The 21,058-nt window shown below is 36.2% G+C and overlaps 1 protein-coding gene across 1 annotated transcript in view; it reads right to left on the bottom strand.

Moving 5' to 3' along the window:
- Positions 1 to 21,058, bottom strand: part of TSHR (thyroid stimulating hormone receptor) — a 45,826-nt gene that overhangs the window by 13,556 nt on the left and 11,212 nt on the right. Inside the window, exons 2-7 of the mRNA XM_042814083.1 lie at positions 19,955 to 20,026; positions 15,887 to 15,961; positions 7,909 to 7,983; positions 7,538 to 7,612; positions 4,186 to 4,263; positions 3,566 to 3,634 (exon numbers count right to left, since the gene is read on the bottom strand). Coding sequence (XP_042670017.1) covers positions 3,566 to 3,634; positions 4,186 to 4,263; positions 7,538 to 7,612; positions 7,909 to 7,983; positions 15,887 to 15,961; positions 19,955 to 20,026 — 444 coding nt within the window. The remainder of the gene's footprint in view (positions 1 to 3,565; positions 3,635 to 4,185; positions 4,264 to 7,537; positions 7,613 to 7,908; positions 7,984 to 15,886; positions 15,962 to 19,954; positions 20,027 to 21,058) is intronic.

Here is a 21,058-nt window from a genome sequence, read left to right as displayed (position 1 = left end):
TCTTCAAATTGACGAATGGAAGTGGTCCAGTGGGAGCTTAGGGGAAGTTCATAACCATACATTAACAAGGAGAGGCTGCAGTGTTATTTGCCAGTTTTCACACACGTCTCAGGCTCATCAGAGCATATAATTTCCTGACGATAATTGATTTCAGTTTAATCTTTTACTCTGATAGGTACTTCTTATAAACAGAAAAAAAAAAAAAGACTGTGATAAACAGTCATTTGACAAAGAAATTTTATGTATAGCTAACATAACTCCTTACAAAAGCACCTTTAATCTCACTTTTATGCATGGCTTAATGGTATGGAATGTTATTTAAATGCAGTGCAGAAAAGGAAAGCACAATATGGTACTTGTCAAATAGTGATAGTGTCAAAACAAACATTGAAAGACTGAGAATGTCTGTCCTCAGTGGGGACACTAGAATAATGATCAGTTTGAAGAGTTAATGAAAGGCAATCAGAAAAACATTAACATCACAGTGCAAAGTGTGCAGGAATATAGAGTAGGATAAGGTGATGGTTTAACTGTGCTATAAACGAAATGACAAATATATGAATATTCAGTCATTATCAACACATACTTCATAAAGCCACAAGTTAGATAGTCCACCTGAGGAAAAGCAACTCTTGAGTTTAGCTTTTGAAGCTTGCAGAATCATATAATTATAGAATCATTTGAGTTGAAAGCAACAATTGCAGATCATTTAGTCCAACTCCCTGCAGAGAGCAGGGACACCTACAGCTCCATCGTGTTGCTCAGAGCCCTGTCCAACCTGACCTTGAATATCTCCAGAGACAGAACATACTCCATCTCTCTGGCAATCTGTTCCAGTGTTTCGCCATCCCTATTGTAAAAACTAGTTCTTATATCTGCCATTAAACAGGCTCTGGACATGTAATGCATTAGTCTAATTAAATATCCCATTTGTTTATTAATTGGAAGTTGAAGAAATGGAGAGTCTGCAAAAGATGTGAGCAATGTTAAGGATTCATCATGTGCTTCTACTACACTGTTGTTTATCTTGTCTCTGAGCTTGACCAAGCATTAAAAATTATCCCTGGCAGCGTATACCAAAATAAATACATCCTTTTGGAGTTATTTTTGTAATTAGATTTTGAAATTGCACACTCACCATTTCAGTAATTTAGCTCTGTAAAAGCTCATCTCATGCATTTTGCCATTCACTGTAACTATATTCTTAAGGAACTTCTTTCCTCATCAATTTCCTTACAGAAATAAACATAGTTGCAGGAGCACCACTTTGCAGAATTCTGCAGAAGTGTCAGGATTAAATGTTGTTTTTGGTGGAGAGATTCAACTTTCAGATGGACAATGTTCAGTAAAAGTACAGTTCACCTCTTCATTCATGTTCTTGTACATTCCTACCATTATAAAACCTGTACGAAGACATCACGGTTTGCTATAAACACAGATTCTTGTTGAATGAGAAAACTTCATAGGTAGCACTATTGCTTAACATGGCGATCACTTATGCACAACTCCACGCTTACATCTGTGTTGTTTTCAACCTCCCTGCATTATGTCTTTCAGTACTGCAAGACTGGGTGAAAGGCAAACCACATGATAGCAGGTATCTTCTTCGATTCCCAATTTTTTTTTACTATTTATAGATAGCATGTGGAATATTTGAATGATTCATCAAAAATGAAATTTTGTTTTCTATTGTTATCCTTTTTTTTGCTTGTTCTGTTCTTTGAAGTAATTACTCGAAACCCATGAAAATCTTTCCCTCACTGTTTTTCTCCTCTTTTTCTTTTTGCTCCTAATTTCATCTAGTCCGGAGGGCCCTGGATCAGACCCAGAGAAAAACAGGTCCTTTCTTTCCTGTGCATTGCCAGATAAATGAGAGTTCAAATTAAAAGCGTCAGAATAAAGAAAATGAAATATTTGCCTTTTGCATTAACTTAATGCTGCTACTAGAAACAACAAATCTCCACCCGTGCACTTAACAGAATTATACTTTAGCACATGTTAATCAAACTACTTAAGAAAATTAGTTTAGAAATTTCAATATAGTTTATCAAACAGATAAAGACTTCACCACTGATGTTCTGCTCCATAGTTTGCCTTGTAAATCTGGAGCTGTGCTTTGCTCCAGGTAAATCTTATATGATTTAATTACAAGAAAACTCTTTGTTGTTATGAACAATTTTTACTTCTGATAGGCAAAGCCCTGAAGGTAAGCCTTTTTTTTATTTTCTATTTATTTATATAAGTAATTTTAACTAGTACATCATAAACAGCCTCTGGAAAAATTCACTAAAACAATATTGATTATAAACTTTTACTGAAAGAAAATAAGCTGTATTTGCAGAAACTTATACATGTATTCTCCTTCTCCTACCCAGTCAAATAAAGCAGAATGCCACAGACTCTGAATCATGTAGAACTACATTTCCACTTTAATTCCTCAGTAATGACAAAAATTCCAGTGAGGCCAGAAGCATTTGCACAGTATCAGAGAAGGAAAAAACAAACAAACTCCTATAGAGTCATATTTAAAATGTGTTTCATCAGTATATGAGAAGCTGAAGAGCTACACAGTTTTTCAATTGGCTAACAGAGAAGTATTAAGAATTGCATATGAAGCTTGGATTTAGTCGAGATGCCACATTCATTTAGATGTATTTTATTTCTTGTGATTTCTGTGGACATTAATATCAAACACTGTGTCATCAAGAAAAGATTTTCTTTTTCATACAGAAGTTGAATGACTGAATTCATGTGAAGAAAATAAGATCTACTCCAATTCTTTAGGTTTCAAGAAGTCCAGATAAGCATTAAGGGAGAAAGAGGCAGTTTGCAAAGATTCAGCCCGTGCGAAAGATGATCTTTCAGAATTTTTATAGAACTCTAAACCTATTTAAAATAAAGAAGTAGGAAAATTTTCTGTATCCTCATGCCTCTACAGTTAACTTAAGAGTTCACAATGAAGAAATTTCTTTAACTTGTGAGATATTTTGATAACCAGACTCCAGCTGAGTAAGCTCTGCCAAAGCAAATGAAGCTTCCAAAACCTTTCTAGATTTGTTCCATGTGAACAGACCATTTTGAGAAGGATGTGAAAAGTATATTCAGTTGATAAGTAGTAGTTTTCCAGAAACTACAGTAAGAAGGTGAAGAGAAAGCTGAAATAATTGCTTTTTGCTTTGGACAGGCATATCTTTCATTTTTAGGTCGAGTGCCTGGTTCCTCCCAGTTGCCTTTTTTTTTTTTTTTTCCTTCAGGTAAGAGATTTCTGTGAAATGTCATTGCTACCATTACTAATATTACACTTACTAAAGTAAACTGCCTTGTAAGATTTCAATTGTCTTTGAAATCTTTTTGACCAAAAGACATTTCATTGTAGCTTCAGGTCAGAAAATTAAACAAAATTCATACTAGAATCACCTGCTATGATTTTATTTCTGAACTATAAATATATGTATATAAAATCGAAGTGCTCTGCAAAAGATGTCAAAATACCTATATTTTTATTGCTGGCTGAAATTAGTATCTTTCTCTTTTCTTTTAAAAGAAGAGATTATCTGGTACTTACATAGCATCCAGATTTGTCCCATTAAAAGCATGGCCTTGGATGCTGGTAAAACCATTATTGTAGAGTTTGCTGCAAAAAAAAAAAAAAAAAAAAAAAAAAAAAAGAATTAGTGTATTTTGGGATGCTTTGGTAATGAAATACCTATTACCTTATTTATCATTTTTATTTGCAACTGCGTGTTTATGAGTGAGTTAATTTCAGTGTCTTGAAGAAGTAACAATTGTAGTGCAAGATTGAGCAGATGCCAGCAGCTTTCCTAAATGTAGCCAAATTAAGAATACCACGTGGCAGGTATGCTGTCTTTTACTTCTTTGTGCAGTAAATATAGAACTAGACAAAAACATTTTGCCATACCTTTCCTGCTTCCAAGATACAAACAAAGAAATAAAATTCTGCAAGGTCAAATTAAGGAAATAATAAATTGCAGTATGGATACCGTTTTACAATAATGCCTGTCTGAACTTCTAGAAGTATGGATACTACATATAATGCCTATGATGTTTCTCCATTATAAACTACTGGAAAGTACAACTGAGTTGTTTTTTTTTTAATATAGTACCAAATGCTTGACGGATTAAGGCAAGGTGATTGCCTTTTTGGGTTAAGCTGGAAGAACTTACAGAGTTAGAGATTCATTACAGAGCCCGTGGAAAGCATTTGCAGGCACTGAAGTCATGAAGGGATTGTCTGCAATTTCACTGAAAAAGGAGAAGAAACATCACAGTCAAACATCTGCCTAACAGAGCTTCTCCATAACAGTTCTATCATTCATTTTTCTCTGCCTTGGTAATAAATAAAAGTGTAGAATTATTGTTTAGTTACACCTACAGCTGTAAGAGGCAAGCTGGGATGATTAAGAATCAAGGATGTTTCAGCATCCAAGACGTGAGCTTGCAAAGTCAATGGGTTTTATAGTCCTGGTGAGATGTGCCAGCCTGCATGATTTCTGTGGTGAACAGCAAAGACAAATTCATTCTCCCAAAATCCAGATAATTTGCAAAGTGAATCATGCTGCAATGTCAACTGAGTTAGCTCAAGTGACTTTCGAGATGAGATCTTGCTGTTTAGCTATGCTTAGGTAAAACATCAGAGAATACAATATAACAGACAGAAGCATTTTCCCTTATAGAACTGCTTCTAAAGAAAGTGAAATAAAATTTTACTGTCTGATTTAACTTAATGAATTTTCTCAACTGTTGTCCAAATGAGTGTTTCAATATCTGTTATTTCTTAAAAACTTAATTCCCACTCTGCAGCCTTAAGAAATACCCACAGCACCACATAACCATTTGCTCTCTCCCCTGCCATGGGGTGGGGAACAGATTCAAAAATGAGAAAAGTGAGAAAACTCATTGTTTGAGATAAGTGCAGTTAATAAGGAAAAGGAAAAAAGAAAAAAAAAAAAGTTAAAATGAACACACAAAACCCAAAAAAGCAGCAAAATATTTTGATGCACAACACAACTGATCACCACTAGCTGTCTGGTGCCCAGCCAGTCCCAGAGGAAATGTAACCCCCCACCCACACACACACAGTTTTATAATTTAGCATGTCACTATAATGGTATGGGACATTCCTTTGTCCAGTTTGTGCCAGCTATCCAGGTTCTGTCCACTCCCAGCTTCTTGTGCACCCCCAGCCCCTCACTAACAGTGTGAGAAGGTAAAATTTCCTTGGTTGCATGCAAACACTGCTCAGCAGTAAACTAAAACTTTGGTGTGCTATCAATATCATTCTCATTCTAAACCCACAACACAGTACCACACCAGCTAAGAAGAAAATATATTTGCTGAAACCAGGACAATCATGAAGGTGAATAGTAATGTAACAATTAGTTATGCTACTTGTGCTAGTGCTCAGCCACCCACAAAGTGAAGTGCTTTCTGATTTTCAGTTAGAACATACTGTGTTCCATTTTGTATATATGGCCTTTTATCCTAGCACTAGGCACCACTGAAAAGAAACTAGCTTCATCTTCTTTGCATCCCCAGTTCAGGTACTTATACGCATTGATAAGATTCCCCCAGCCTCATCTTCCCCAGGCTGAACAGTTCCAGATCTTAGCCTCTCCTTATAGGAGAGGTGTTTCAGTCCTCTAATCATCTTGGCTGCCCTGCGTTTCATTCTTTCCAGATTGATTAGGAACACCATTTATCAGTATTGAATCAACATCCAGGTCAGACCATTAATCAAGCCTTTGTAAATTCCTTTCCAGAATAGTACATCACGGTTTTAACTTTTACTTAGTCCATTCAACAGTCAAGCCTATTCCAGCTGAATGCTGTGTGATATGCAGACTGCTACCACTAAACAGTGACTAAGATACTTTTACTTTGTGTCAGCCTACAAGTCTTTGTCTTAGCTGCTCTTCCTTAGCTTGATTGCAACCCTGATTTTGGGCTTTAATTGCAAGTTAGTGTACAGAGACAGATATAGGCTTTGCTTTTTTGAATGCAAAGAAACACCTGTTTTCACGGCAGTAGTGTTTGTTTCTGAAATAGCTTTAAGGATAAAAAAGGAGGGAGGCACAAAACCTCCACCACATTTGTATTCCCTTTCTTTGTCTCCAAGCTGTTCTGCAGTTTGTTCCATGAGAAAAAGGAAAGAAGAAAAAAAGAAAAGAGGGGGTCCTTTAAGCTAAAGTAAACCTTTTTTTTTTTAAGTTGCAAGAAAAGGAGAATGCTTTTACTGTGACATAGAAATGCATCATGTGAGCAAACTCAACTAAATTAGCAAAGCTGCTAATAGGACAATTCTTTCCAGCTGAGGACTGTAGTTAATGAGGACTCTCACAGGAATGCTTGCTTAAAAATAGGTAATTCCTGCTGCCTGGTTTCTTTAATGGGGTAGTAGAGTTGTGCTTGTAGTGTGACTGCACAAGTAAATTTAGGCAAAGTATGTGTTCATATGGAGCTGTGTTGTGATTCTAAGAGATGGCATCGTAAGCATCTGCTGTGAAATAAGGTGAGTGACTGAAGGGAAATAAGCAGTCCTCTCTCTTAACAGTGCCTGCTTGTAGTGTAGCCAAATAGTAGTTTTCAGGAAATATGTGGTTCTTTGTTTATGGATTTTTAGGTGCAAGGCTTTTCTACATTAGCTTGGTATTGGGAGGCTGTTTTAGTAACAAACAGAAGACTTGTTTTCCTCCACAGTGAGAAGTATGCGAAAGTGACACAAGTACTTAATAAGTGGAGGGAAAGTGCCTGGACAGAGAAAAGAAAGGAGTTCAGAGTACTTATGCTAGTTAGAGGCATAGATGATGCTGGCACTATGCCAATCACCATGGGTGTGAAAGGCCATCTTGGAGGCTTCTGCAGCTGCTCGTGCTGGACATCCACCAGCAATTCTCTCAGTGTGCTACAGCTACATATGTTGAGGGGAAAGGTGATGGACTCTGAAGTGTCACTGTAATGTTAGGAAGGGGAGAAGTGTTGCTTACTATTGTTCTGAAACAAGGTTATGATGTTTAGAACTAATGGAGCCCATAAGCTGAGGATGGGAGTTTACCAATGGGATCACTGGTATGTGGGAGCTACTACCACCACCTTCCAAAGATATCCAGTGCTTTTACACCCTGTCATTAGCAACTCATTAACAACCAACCACCACCTGATTCCTCGTAATAAAACAAGAGTCCTGTAGCACTAAGATGCAACAACCTGAATTACAGCAGTGCAGGCAGGCTCACAGGATGAAGAGTGGATGTGCTGGACTGTAAAAATTGTGTATTTTGGGATGTAGCTAATTGAAGAGAAATGCAATTATGTGTATGTCTCATTCAGTTCAAATACACAGTGCAGGATGACCTGACATTTTCCAAATTTGATACTAAGAATAATTGAACTACAATTTGAGGAACAGTATTTTGACATACTTATTTTCTAACTTTCTCTAAAATTGAAGTCTTCACTATAGGTTTTCTTGGGATCTAGGGTGGCAGTATTCTACGTGGCTGTGAGAATAGGTACTTACAGTAAAAAGTTCACATCAGATGAAGAAATTTTAGTGAGGTCAGGAAATACTTTGAGTCCAGTATTGAAAATGCCGCTAAAACAGAGAAGACAGAGTTTTACATGTAGTGGATCACAGCAAACATTTATGTATTACAGACATTTAATGGATCAGAGGAATAGCAAAGTTAGCAATGAGTTTCTAAAAGATTTCCTTGTAAATATAGTCAAAGTCTCAGCCCCTATTCTAGCTGATTTTTTTTGTCCTTAAAGTAAAGCAGTAGGGAAAGTGTTACAACCAGTTCCAAAATGAAATGCAAAGAAACCACTATTGTGTAAAGAATTTAGAGAGATGTCTGTGAGGCCAAGTACTTGCAGGTCCCAAATACTTACAGGTATTTCAACAGTGGAAGGTTCTTAAAGGCATCTGGATCTATGTAATCCAAGTTTCTAAGATTTCGAATTTCACTGCAAGAAAAAAAAGAGGGATGAGGGAATGTTACCATAACATGTATTTTTTATAATAGAAACCAGGAATATTAAAATTAAATTTCAGGGAACTACTTTCAGAAAATTTGACGTTTGCTTATAGAACCTCAGCCATTTCCCTATGATTAGGGCTCTTAGAGAACATAGGAATGGTACTTTGTAAATTTGAGTAAAAAGAAAAAAAATTAATTTAAAAAGAAAAAAATTAAAAACAGTAATAAAGTTTGCATAAGGCTACATCAGTGCCACTGTTACTATTGCTGAGTAAACCTCCTGCCTGGTAACTTAATTTGAGTGTCTGCACGATTAATACAAGTCAATATAGAGTTTAAACTTTTAAAACACATTAGACAAATATGAATGCAGTAACTTCCCTAGGGAAGTAGGAGTGGGATTTCCATGTGTGAATTTATATGTTACTTATTGCAGCACCCAGAACTGTAGCTGGAGTGAAAGGCACCTTTGAAAAGCTAAGACTGTGCAAAATACAATTTAAACTAGCTTCTCTTTTTCTCCTTAAGTTGGTCTGGATCACAGATGCTTTTCTTCTCTACCTATCAGAGACATGTCTCCCATGAATGACCAGTCTCAGGACAGCTCTTAGACTCTCAGGACATTTTGTTACTTACATAGAGAAATTTTACAGAAGACAAGTATCCGTGGCATGGTGCTGCAGTATCTATGCACGATATTCTAGTCTTACATCAGTCCAAAAAGTGGTGCTACTCAGTATAGACACAGTAGAAACTGGTAGTATTTAATTTGCCATGCGCTAACATCAAGTAACCCAAGCACAGAATAAAGCTAGCCAAATATTCTGAGAAATAAAAGTGGGAAAAGAAGCATCAGACAATTGATATATCAACATGTGGAAGACTTCAGCCTCTCTATATTCTTCCTTACAGAGAGAGTTTCTGCTCCATCTTCCAAGCCTTCTGTTCTTACTGCATCTACATTATAAGGAAACAAGGACTTACATTCTATTTGCGTGTTGAACTGATATAGTTAATAGTTATGCTACTGCTATTATAGTGCTGAGTATTTTTCATGTCTGTTAACTTCTTTAACAGTATTGTTTTTGTTATAAGAAATCTATGTCAGTCTCTTGCTTCTCTCAAATTACTTCAATAGTTATGTAGCAATCATATTCCCAACAGTGGAATTTTCTCCGTAAACTTTGACGTGTTTTTTCCATCACTGCTACATTTAAAAAACTGAAGTCAGGAGCTTCATGGCTACATATTCCTTTGTTGTGGACCAAACGTATTGCGGGGAGAGATCAATATTTAGTCTGGAAATGGATAATACGTTGTATTGCCACAGAGTCCTCGGGTTTTGCTATTCATAGTACTCTGCATAAATGATTTGGATGAGGGTATTAAAAGTAACAATTTGAAATCTGCAGATGGTACTAAAATTGGGAGCACAAAATAATCAAATGAGATTCAATCAGATTTTATTAAGTTACTAGGCCATGAGAGAGCAAGTGGTGGTTGACAAAGGGAAATGACAAAGGAGAATAAAAGATTCAGAATTGCCAGATGAGACAGTTGGCCCATTAATCAGAGAAAAGCTTAAAGAACTCAAGCAAATCATTACATACAATGAAGAATGGGAAAAGGTTTATGCCCTTGCTGTTCCGGTTTCTTGAATTGATGATGCAGAGATTAGGGAAGAAATGTGCTTTAAAATATAATGTATTTATAATTCCATTTCATCCTACACATTGTATTCAGGAGGTTTCTTGTGGTCCAAAAGGGAGGGAGGAAAAGCCCTATTGTGGGCAAGTGCTACCTAAATCAAGAGCAGGCAACCAGTTGCCTAGAAGTCTCTTTTCAAAAATTGATGACAAAGTGGATGAGAGAGGTGAAAGAAAAAAAGGTGATTTGGCAAATTGATTGTTAATCTTAAGAAAAAGCTAGGAGAGAAATCCAGATTTCTCTGCTCCTAGTCCAGGCAAATGTAACTGACTAAGTATGTGGACTCTCATTTCATATACCATATTCATATTCTTATATTCATAGAATCATGGAATCACAAGGTTAGAAAGGACCTAGAAGATCATCTAATCCAATCGTACTCCCATTACCATTGCTACCACAAGCTACTAAACCACATCTCATAGCTCCTCATCCTCGTAGCGCCTCTTGAACACTGCCAGGGATAAAATGAAAAAGACGCCAGGGATAAATTGAAAAAGAGACAACTTTAAAGTCAGATCCATCCGTGAAACTGTCATCACGTATCTCAGCACTGGATAGAATCCTCCCTAAAAATCTCAGATTTAAAGGATATCTGTAGCTCCATCAGTATTGGAACCTATGAAGTGAGCTCAAAAGGAGGAAAGGTATTTTAATAGTTCTAATCACATCAGTTAATAGCACAGTGATACACAAGATGGATTTTGATTTATTGTACATGAATCAGTCATAAGTAGTATATTCAGAGGTGCCAAACTGTTATAAGACAGCAGTATTCAAATTTGTAATCAAAAGAATGTTTTGGCTTAAATATTACTTATAAAGGATTGAAAAAAAAAAAAAGGTAGTATTTAAAAATGTTCTAGGTTCACAATCAAAATGAAAATTTTACTGTGTGTGAATTGTACCTGAGTTTTGCTTTTTATGGAAATTACTTTAAAAACTTTAGAGCAGCAGGAACAGATGTGCAGAGAAAATTACTTAGTGATACACTTAAAATCTTTTGTCAATATTTATAAATAACTATAAACAGTACTTTTCTGTTTAGGGACATATGTGAATATTTAGTTCCAAATTGAAATGAGTCTTAAAATGAAACTGATAATTACTCAGTTATTACTGTGATGAATTAACATAATGAGCCGTACATTTACAAAGCAAACTCTTGAAAGCTCAGTCAGCTACTTCTTATATTGTATACATTTAGTAATATTAAAAAAGCAAAAATATTAATGTAAGTGACTTCTAAAATTCGTTTACCAGACATGTCTTTCAGATGTGCCTTGCAGTATTGACACATCCCTGAGTTTTGCTTGAGACCAGAACCCAGATATTCTAAATCTGACCAGAATGTCAATATAATCCCACTATGTTTGCTATGTATGAACAATAAGGATGTCTAGCTCAGCAATTCTGAAACATTTTAAATCAGCTGCTTTCTTTTTCTAGTAATAACTTGTGAATTTTCCCTGCTTCCTTACATTTACTTTGCTAATGAATACCATGGCCTCCTGCGCTTGTCCGTGTTTTCCCCTCCCCCTGCAGTGAAGATGCAGACCCACTAAGAGCAGCTCTCTGTGGCTTTCCACCTGTCAAGTTTTGGCACTGCTAACACTAGAAAATTGGTTCAGGCTCTAGCCAGTCTATCCTCTACCTGCAGACATCACTTTTAAGATTTTTCCACACAACACTTTCTCCGGTGTCCTAAAATTCATTGCAGCTATATAACCCTTCCCTTCATTCAGTTTCCTATTAGGGCCAGCTCTTCCCTCCTCCTCTCCAGTTACCCCTCAGATGTTGTCATAAAACCACCTCTCCTTTCTGCACCCCATATCCCAGGACCTGGCTCCATGGCTGTCCATGTGCAGAAGTGCCCCTGCACCCACTCTGCACAGAGATGTGAAGTAGTCCCTCCAGCTCTTGAAGTGGTGTTGCATATACAAAGGTAAGCCACTTGATCCACAATCTTTGGCTGTATTCCCACACTCTCAAAGGGCTTCTCACATAGTTGTTCAAGAGGAGAGAGTGTTTGTAGTATGGAGGAGTGGGGAGAAATGAGGGAGAGAGGAGCGTGAGCAGAGACACAGAGGGTTTGAAAAGAAAGAGTAAATATTTCTTTTCTTAGAGTGTTTTTCTGGGAAACGAAGACCTAATTACAAAAGCTCCTTATTCTAATGCCATCAAGTTACAGATTGCTAGTAAGATTACGCAGCGACATAGACTCTTTTGCGTTTGCATCTAGAAAGCACAGTTTTGTGACTGCATGTGAAAGGCAGTCCTGAATTGTTAAACGTGATAAATTTGTCTCACAACCATACTTAGAAACAGTAGCGACAAAAACAGCAAGCTGGAATACGTTGTGAGATCAACTTAACGTAATTGGGGAAAATATCAACACAAAGTCTTAGCCCTGATTTTAATCTTAGTATAGTGTGAATTTTACGAAGACTTTCATTTGAAATGAGATCCAGCTCATGAAATTGCAGGAGATGATATGTACTCTTAGTTTGCAAAACTTGCTCAGCGCGGGAGAAGTTTCAGCTTAGATATAATATAGGCTCAGAGGTTTCTCTTAAGGTAACATGGGACCTAAGAGATGCATACATGCAGAAAGTCATGATAGAGGCTGTCATGGTTTTATGATTTTTGGTTATCGTAACGTCATGCAGTGCACTGGGAGTTAAACTGTTAATGCTCAAGTTCCGGGCTCCTGCCTGGAGGAGAAGAACCCAGGGGGCTTTGTGGTCAGAGAGGAGATATAACCCCTGGCAAGGTCACCTGACGTGCTCTTCTTCATCGGCTCTCCTCTTTGCTGCTCAACCACACTGTGCATCTCACCTCAGTGTTATTGTGAGGCCTTTCCACCTTTTGGACACTCTCTCAGTATATTTGATTTATTGGCTTCAATTCTAATTATGTTGTATTATAGTGTGTTATCTTGCATTCCGATACTATATTTAGTAAATTTGTTTTTCCTCAGATCATTGCTGCTGTTTTTAATTATTTTGGGGTCCCCTGTTTTCCTTTTCTGAAGGTGCAGATTTTGTGAAATCCCTCCGCCCTGCTAGTCATGGAACTGGGCTAAACCAGCCCGTAAACCATTGACAGAGGCACATAGGAAGAACTGAATGTGGACTGGAAAAAAATAGAGTGCTGAAGTTCAAAACTGAGGCACACCAGCAGGCTTGGCAGACAGAATGGTGATGAACACAGGATGCCTATTCATATGACATTTGACTCAAGCCGAAGCGATTAGTGCTTTCCTTCCATAAACACTAAATTTTCTTATAAGAAGTTTTGTAGAAAAACAAATCTTTTAAAAATTAAACAGTATGTATAAGCTTAAATTGGTGTAAAAAAGATTATTTACATAAAACTGCACTCTATGAAAACTCCATGAAAAATTGATCCTGTGAAAGGTAAGCTCTGTGAAATGACTTATTTTCAAAACTGTTAGTTACTTCAAACTTCTTTAAAACAATCTATGATAATCTTTATCCGGCAATAATACTTTCAAAATAACTATGTAAGTGGAGAACATTAAACAAATGTACAGCAAAACATAACATTTATCCCCGAATAATCTTGTTGTTTGGAAAGTAAATTAAACCCATCAACAAAAAGCGTTAACAAATCAGACTATGATTTGTTATAGAAACAATTCAGAAAAACAGTGAAATCTATAAATAGCTTTCTCTTCTCTCTTATATGCAACTGCCTGGTTTTCCAGATGTCTGGGTGTCCTCTGATTAAATAATGTGCATGGCTTTCATCCAAACAGATTTTTAAAAGTGCATGCTTTTGAGTAGTAGAGATGGACTAGTGAATATTTGGGCTTTGCCTATAGCTTTTGTGAGCAAAGAGTTCCAGTGTCTTGTCTTGAGAAGTTGTTCTGATTCTTTCATAGGAAAAAACAACAGCAAAAAAAATCTATCAATATATCTTGTCTATTTGTATTTTCTGTGTGGTATTTCTTTGTGAGAAATATAAAGAGCCCTTCGTTAAACCTAAATAACCAAAGCAAAAACCTCTCCCCACCATGCCCTCCTGAAGGACCTGTGCCATATGTGCAGTAGCTGTAGATGCCATTGAGATCCTCTGACTCCTAGACAGGCTGCAGAATGGTAGGCTGTGGGTTTGACCTAGATGTGATAATGTGGTGGTATCAACCCTGCTGGTGTGCTCTGGCCTGACTTTTGGAAGACAGGGAGGAGCTGTGACATAGAAGCATGCAGATTGCATGACACACCATGATATACCAAGACAGCATAATGGGTTTCTCAAGTGTATGAATATGATTACACATGCTTGGAAGGCCTATATGGCAGGTGTGGATATAATGCATTTCAGCAAGCCAGTGCTCCACTCTGAAGCATTCTGAAGAATAGCAGGTAGTTTCTAGAAGAGCCTTCATGTGCTATAGGAGGCATTGACAACTCTATAGCTCCATCCACCAGTCCTGTAAAATAGTCACACGCTTCAAAATGAGTAATTTATGGAAACATAGTTTATATTCAAAAGCTTATGCTGCATTACCCTTTGATGGAGAGCATCTTTGTGTTATTAATTAATATCCTGAGGGAGATTTTTCCTGTCCAGTCTTTACTTTGATTCTAACATAGAAACTGAAGATCATAACATGCTCTTGGGTCATCTAACTTTATTGCAGAACCTTCTATTTCTTCTAAAATGTGAACCACAAGACAACTACCACATGAGTAATATGTGGTTGTAGTGCCAAATACTTAATTCACTGTTTATAAAATGTGATGCCAGAAAATGTTTCATTAAAAGCTTATTTTTGTTGAACAAGAAATCCTAAAGACAAAACAACTGTGAATCAGAACGGGAAAATATGAGGTAGACAGCCCTGGAAAAACTACGTACAGAAGGGACTGCATTCAAAGCAAAGATAAATACTATTACTAGACCAAAGACTTCCAGTGATGCTATTTCAGCTATAATATAGGAGCATGTTATTGGAGTAAAGTAAGTCTCAGGATCCTAGATTTTGCTCCTAGTTCAATTTATCAGATATTCTTAGGGGAAGCACTTCAGTTTTATGGTATTAGTTGCTCCCTATATATGACAACAGTAATGATATTATCCCCTTTATTCTTATTAACCTTTCCATTTCATGGTGTAAAATAAATGGGGGAAAAAAGTATAGGAAATAGAGCAGTGTTAAGAGATCACTTAGTTCAATTTCTTTCTCTGAGTAAAGATTAAATAGACCTATATGTTTTCTGATTACACAGCCCTAAAGGAGGCACCTTTCCTATGAAAGCAAATATAGTGTTTACTTGTGCCAACCATAAGAAAGTTTTCTTAAACTTTAATTTGATTTTATTGTAAGTATTGCTTTGTCAAACAACAATGAAAAATGGATTGTAGTTTCATCCCTCAAAACACATTTATATACATTTAAGATATATCTTCCTCTGTCATGTTTTCCTGAACACAAAAGTCTTTCAGATGTTTTTTGCACTCATAGTCTCCCATGGAATCTTTACATACAAAAAGCTTCTCTGAAATATGCTGAACTATAACTCATCTGAACTTACTGATATTGGCATGTTTTTCATGCCCTGATTTGAATCAGTAATGGAAACATGGAAGAGTGCCAGATGCAAGCTGGATCCAATGAAACCCCCTTTAATTAATTACATTCTTATTATACAGGGTAATGCTGAAAGACTGTAACTCTCCAAATGCAGCTATTCTACCAATTTGTTTATCCTCTCTAGTACCATTCTAGCTAGGTCTTGTTCTGTCAGTTTCCTTATTGCTACTATCACAAAATATATTGCCAAAAGCACTAGTACTGTAATTTTGACACCTTCCTGTTGCAGAGGAAATTAGATGGCCTGACCTTATTTGTTCTTAAATCCATATAGTTTAATATTTTGTTTTATAATATTCTAGGTGCTTACATACAATTGGTTTGATTACTAGTTCTGGATTTTTTTTCAGGAATTGAAGATAAGCTTCTGAGCTACCAGTTTATTTAAACTTGACATTGAATGAGAGCTTGCATGTTACGAAATAAGAAGAGGAATATTTAGCTACAAAGTAGAAAGGAATGACAATTCATACATCAACATACACATTCCTCCACACAACCTCAAATGTATTTTATCACTGCATTCATTTATTTACTTTTATTTAATTACAGTACTTACATGTGAGTGACTTTACTCAAGCTGTTGAAGGAATGGGCCTCCAGACTCCGAAGTGTTTCATCTATGGAGATATAACTAAAAACCAGCAAACAGAAAAAGAAACAAGTCACAGACCTTGGCAAACCATGGCCAGTGCCAAGCGAGACAGTTTTTCTCTTCACCCTGTGCCACCTGCCAAGGGAGGCAGCACTGATGTTGGCAGGCAGAAGAACTTTTAACATTTAAATTTGCTGTATTACCGCTAAATCGCAACTGCATAACAATGCTGCTAAGCAGCAAATAAGAAGATTTCACATTTCAGAATTCTTTTTCTTTCCTTTTCCCAATGAAGATCACTATGGTGTTCGTCAAGAAGACTTAGCTGTCAGGTAAATTGGCAGATTTATGTATATCCAAGAAAAAAAAAAAGGAAAGACACAAAGTTGGATTTTGGGTTATCACTGCAACAACTGTCACAAATTCTTTGTCATAGAGCAAGTAATACTTTGTTGTTGTTGAGGGGAAAAAAAAATGCTGTGATATGAATTTGGAAAAAACCTTTAGCCATGAAGAGAATGTCATAAAGAGAATAAAGAGCAATGTGGCACCAAAGCAAAGCAAAACAACAAGAAAAAAATACCACAAGCTTAAGAAATACATATGGTTAAACTGAGTAGCACTTACACTGAATATGAGAAACTAGCCCTACTGAGTCTCCCCACCACCACTAGGAAGGTAATAGTGAAATTAGTCTGTTAAACGTTTTGAAGTGTGAGTAAAGTTGCAATACAACTAGCAAATTCAAATTTTCAAAGTCACACTGACCTTAATTATTTGGGTAACATCACCTAATTATGTCATTCAAAATATCTCTTAGTTTGAAAATTGATCAGTCCTGGAATAACATTTAAATGCTGTATTCCTGTGCTTGGTTTACATTTTCTAATTATATTAAATATATTTCTAATTTATAGATCTTTAAAATTAATAAGTAATTAAAATGTCGATAGTATTATCAGTGTTAATAGTAAATATGAAATACAAATACAATCTTTTAAATCAGAAGGACTTTGTCTTGCAAGAAATTACAGATCAGATTCTTTTTTGTTGTTGTTGTTGTTGTTGTGGAAATGATACAGAAATTAAATTTCAACTTCTTTCCGTGGATATTTTGAAAATAACTAAAATGTTTTTAAAAAATTGGAAACAACACTTTGTAATCAGCTTGTGCTCTGACAACCAGAAGATTACTAATACCATTAACTGTTCCAATGGAATTTATGTCTACTCTGGAGCAAGGCAGAACTAATTTCTACTTTTCTAAGAGGAGATGTACTTTTTATTGGTAATTGAAAATGTATTCTGCAGTATTTGAAAAGATATCAGAAAAGTAACTGGTAAAGATTGTGCAACCAGCAGATTCTCTTTTCTCAGTAATATTATTTCCAAAAAGCCATTTGGTTCTTCCAAAATGAAGGAAGAAAATAAAAGAAGAATATAATAAAGAAAGTATTTCCAGGCTGTAGCTCTGTGATTGAATACTGCAGAATTAGATGCTTACTTGAGATGCTTTAATTTAATCCTTTTAGAAGCACTGCATATCTACTACTTAAGAAAATGTATTTCCACTTTTCACAGGAAAATGAATTATTTGATTTTAGCAGAGCCTACATTTTAACATACCAAAAGATAGGTAGTGTGTAGCAAACAGCTATATATAAATTAGCTTGACATAAAATCAAATGAAAAATAGAGAACAAGCAAACAAAATCCTCATGCCAAGCAGCTGGTTCTGGAAATTAGAAAGCACTATTTTTGTGTGCCCCATAGTACTGATGGCAGTACCAGGCAGGCAGGATGACACCTATCTGTCATGTATGAGAGGAGACAGAAGAGAAGCAGGGGCTGTTCTTCCTGTCTTCCTTAATCCCTCCAGCCACCATATCCCACCTGTCCACATGTCCCATTTGTACTGTGTTGGCTGGCTTGGAGCTGCCTGAGTTACAGTTTTATATCTCAAACCTGCAGGGTGAAGGTAGGAAGGAAATGACATATTTTCTTGGCATGTTGACCTCTGCTTTTCTGCTTTGTAATTGTTTACATTAATTAGATGACATCATCACTCATTATATAAGTAGTCACTAGGAGCAGTACTCAGCAAGCATGCACAAACATTCAATCTCTTCTGAGAAAGAAGCGTTAATGGTGCTTAAATATTTACTTGCAACTGTTCAGAGTCCTTCTGCATTTGGTTGATGAACACATCATACAACACATTTGAACATAAAAAATAAATATTACAGCAGTCATAATCAGAAGATGTTACACTGGGAAGAGACAGTAAGTACGTTTAAATTCCCATTTTGAAGGCATAACTCAGCAGTGCCTCCCTGTGCCAGCTGTGTTTCACTTGCAGGTTTCCAGAATGCCTCTGATATCCACCATGAATTTAGTGCCAACCTAAACACCAAATTCACAACTTCTCTTTTGGAGAAGGTCTTTTTGCAGATAAACAACCTTTTATCACCATTGTGCATTCCAAAAAACCTGAGAATTCGGGACTTCAAACAGACAACATGTGGCAGTAAAAACAATGACCTCTCACTGTTCTTCATTCTCCCTTTCTCCACCTTTCTTTGCTTTTTCTAGCTTCAACACCCCCTGTCCTGTGCTGCACAGAATCAGTTTGCACAGGATGTGAAAACACACTATGTTGCATAGAGAGATACAGAGCACAAGGGAAATGTTATGCTCTGCATAGGGCTGCTACCTTGTATGGAGAAGCTGTGGAGAAAACTGCTCGGGAAGGTACACATCAGGTGTCCATGAGGTACTCACAGATATTACACGAAGCATCAACAATATCCTTTTCAGCTCCTCAGAGCTCAGGAAAAATTCTCTATCTTTAACCTTAAAAGTACTGTATGTTCAACCTGTTTGAAGTCAGAAGGGACAAGTATTTCTACCAAGTATTTCTACCAAGATTTTTCAACTTTAATAAAATTCTATTACATCTGAATAACTTACAAAATATTTTTTTACATGTTGTTATTGCCAGAAGGGAGCATATGCACCTGAGTGCACTGATGCATTTCTGATAGGAATTAGCTTTACACTTGAGCATTTCATTGAAATGCTTTCTGTTTCATTCCTGTTGCAAAGCAGCAAAGGGAAACAAATCCCTACTTCTGACTATCAAGAATACACAGATACGCATGAACTTAAGAACAATCTAACCCTAAAATTCTTGTTTAAACAAGGTTCATAAAGAGGCTAATCTTGTTTCTATTCAGTATAGAGGGTGAAAAAAAGGTTTATTCATGCAAACTATCAGTAGAAATCACATAGCAAAAGAAAGAAGTATATTTGGAGTAGTAAATACAGTCTCTATTATCTTCTTGAAACTTCAGAACACCAGGCTGGATAAAGACCTGAGCAACTTGGTTTGACTTCATATTTGGCAGAACTTTGAGCAGGTGGTTGGACTAGAGGCTTCCTGAGGTCCCTTCCAAATTACTGTATGTTTCTAGGGAGTGAACTGGGAGATATCAGAGAAGTTCCCTGCATCAATTAGCCATTGTGGGATTACAGGCAAGCCACAAAGAGAAACTAAAAAACTTGGTACACCTTTGTCTCAGAACTGCTGATGTCAACAACCAGGGCACACTGAGAGCAGGTGGCCACTTGCAACTAAAGTGAACATGAGGCAAGTATACAGATGCTGCTGCCTCCACATTTATGGATTGTATTCATGTATGTGTTCTATATACAAAAGACATGAAACAACAGAAGTCCCGCTTGCATCACACAAGTATCATTATTTTTGTGGAAAACCATTCATATTTTAGAAAAGCTACAGGGTCTCCAGTGAAATGAACTATAAATCATGCAAGAAAAAAAGAAACAACAACAACAACAAAAAAGTAATTAGTCTGAACCAGTAATATACTATGTCGTTTGAACTAAAAAAAAAACCAAGAAAACCTAGTATGCCTTGCTACAGATTGTTTAGTTTTGAACAATTGGATGATAACTCACAGATCTAAATTTTTGATAAAGTGGTAAAAGAATATCAGAAATAGAACTTACATTCTAGAGATATTGGGGAGATTGGAAAATGCTTCACTTGGAATTGTTCTTAGATGAGTCTCCATAAACCTCCTATAGAAATAAAAGTTTGCAAGTTAATATTCTCTGTTAAGTACAGTTTAACATTAAATTGTCATATATAACTCCAGCTCTGCTCCAGTAATTCTGTTCTTATCTTCTATTTTCCCAGCTTTTCCATCCTCACATTATTCCTACTCCTGTTTCATTATGCATCTTTGTTTGCTCAGTGTGCTCACCAGCCAAAATTCAAGTAAAGAGTTATTGCATATTATCTCCATAAAATTCCCTGTATGCTTTGTAGTAAATACACCATTTTTTCACAAACATCTGATGTGTGGATGGTAGGTATACTGTTATTTCTTAAGTCCAGATAAGGCTGCACTTCTGGAGATAATAGAAAGACATATCTTACTCATCTGCAGAAGGTTTCAGAAAAACAGGTAATATTTAGAGGAGACATATATCAACAGCCAAGTTTTTAACAGAATGAATACCCAACAGACTGACTATTCCAATAAAGAGGAGGAAATGCTTCAGAAAATTAGCCTATAATATCTTTAGACTTACAGTTACAAACGATCATTGCTGAATGAGGTCATTTTTTGTTTTCCAGTACATCTGGGAATATAGTTACATATTATATAATATATATTATACAATATATAGTCAACTAACAGTCTGAAGAGTAACCAAGAAAAAAATATAGTCATTTCTCACAGATTCTCCTAAGAACAACTTTGTATGAAATAAATGAGCAAACATTAGTAATGTTTTCTGTTTTCTTCTCATATATGTAACGTGTTCATATATACATGTTACATGCATAAGCAAAGAGAACCTAAAGGTTGTTTATCCAAAATGGATTGATGTTTCTCCTAAATTTAGTACCTCAGTTTTCTTTTCCCTCCTCCACTTTGTAAAACTGGTTCCTCTTAGGATCACAATCCTCGGCAAAATGTTTGCAAAGAATAACCAGCTACAGCATGCTGACCTTGCTGTTGTGTTTCAACATCTGTCTGTACTTACAGTCCTTTCAGGAAATAAAAAATGATGACTGAGAAATTTCTGTTTCAGATAGATTTT

The sequence above is a fragment of the Centrocercus urophasianus genome, unplaced genomic scaffold, assembly GCF_019232065.1.
Source record: "Centrocercus urophasianus isolate 14NV4802_14NV808 unplaced genomic scaffold, USGS_Curo_1.0 seq_14, whole genome shotgun sequence".
In the NCBI taxonomy this organism is placed as follows: Eukaryota; Metazoa; Chordata; class Aves; order Galliformes; family Phasianidae; genus Centrocercus; species Centrocercus urophasianus.
This window is presented reverse-complemented; position numbering and strand designations above follow the sequence as displayed.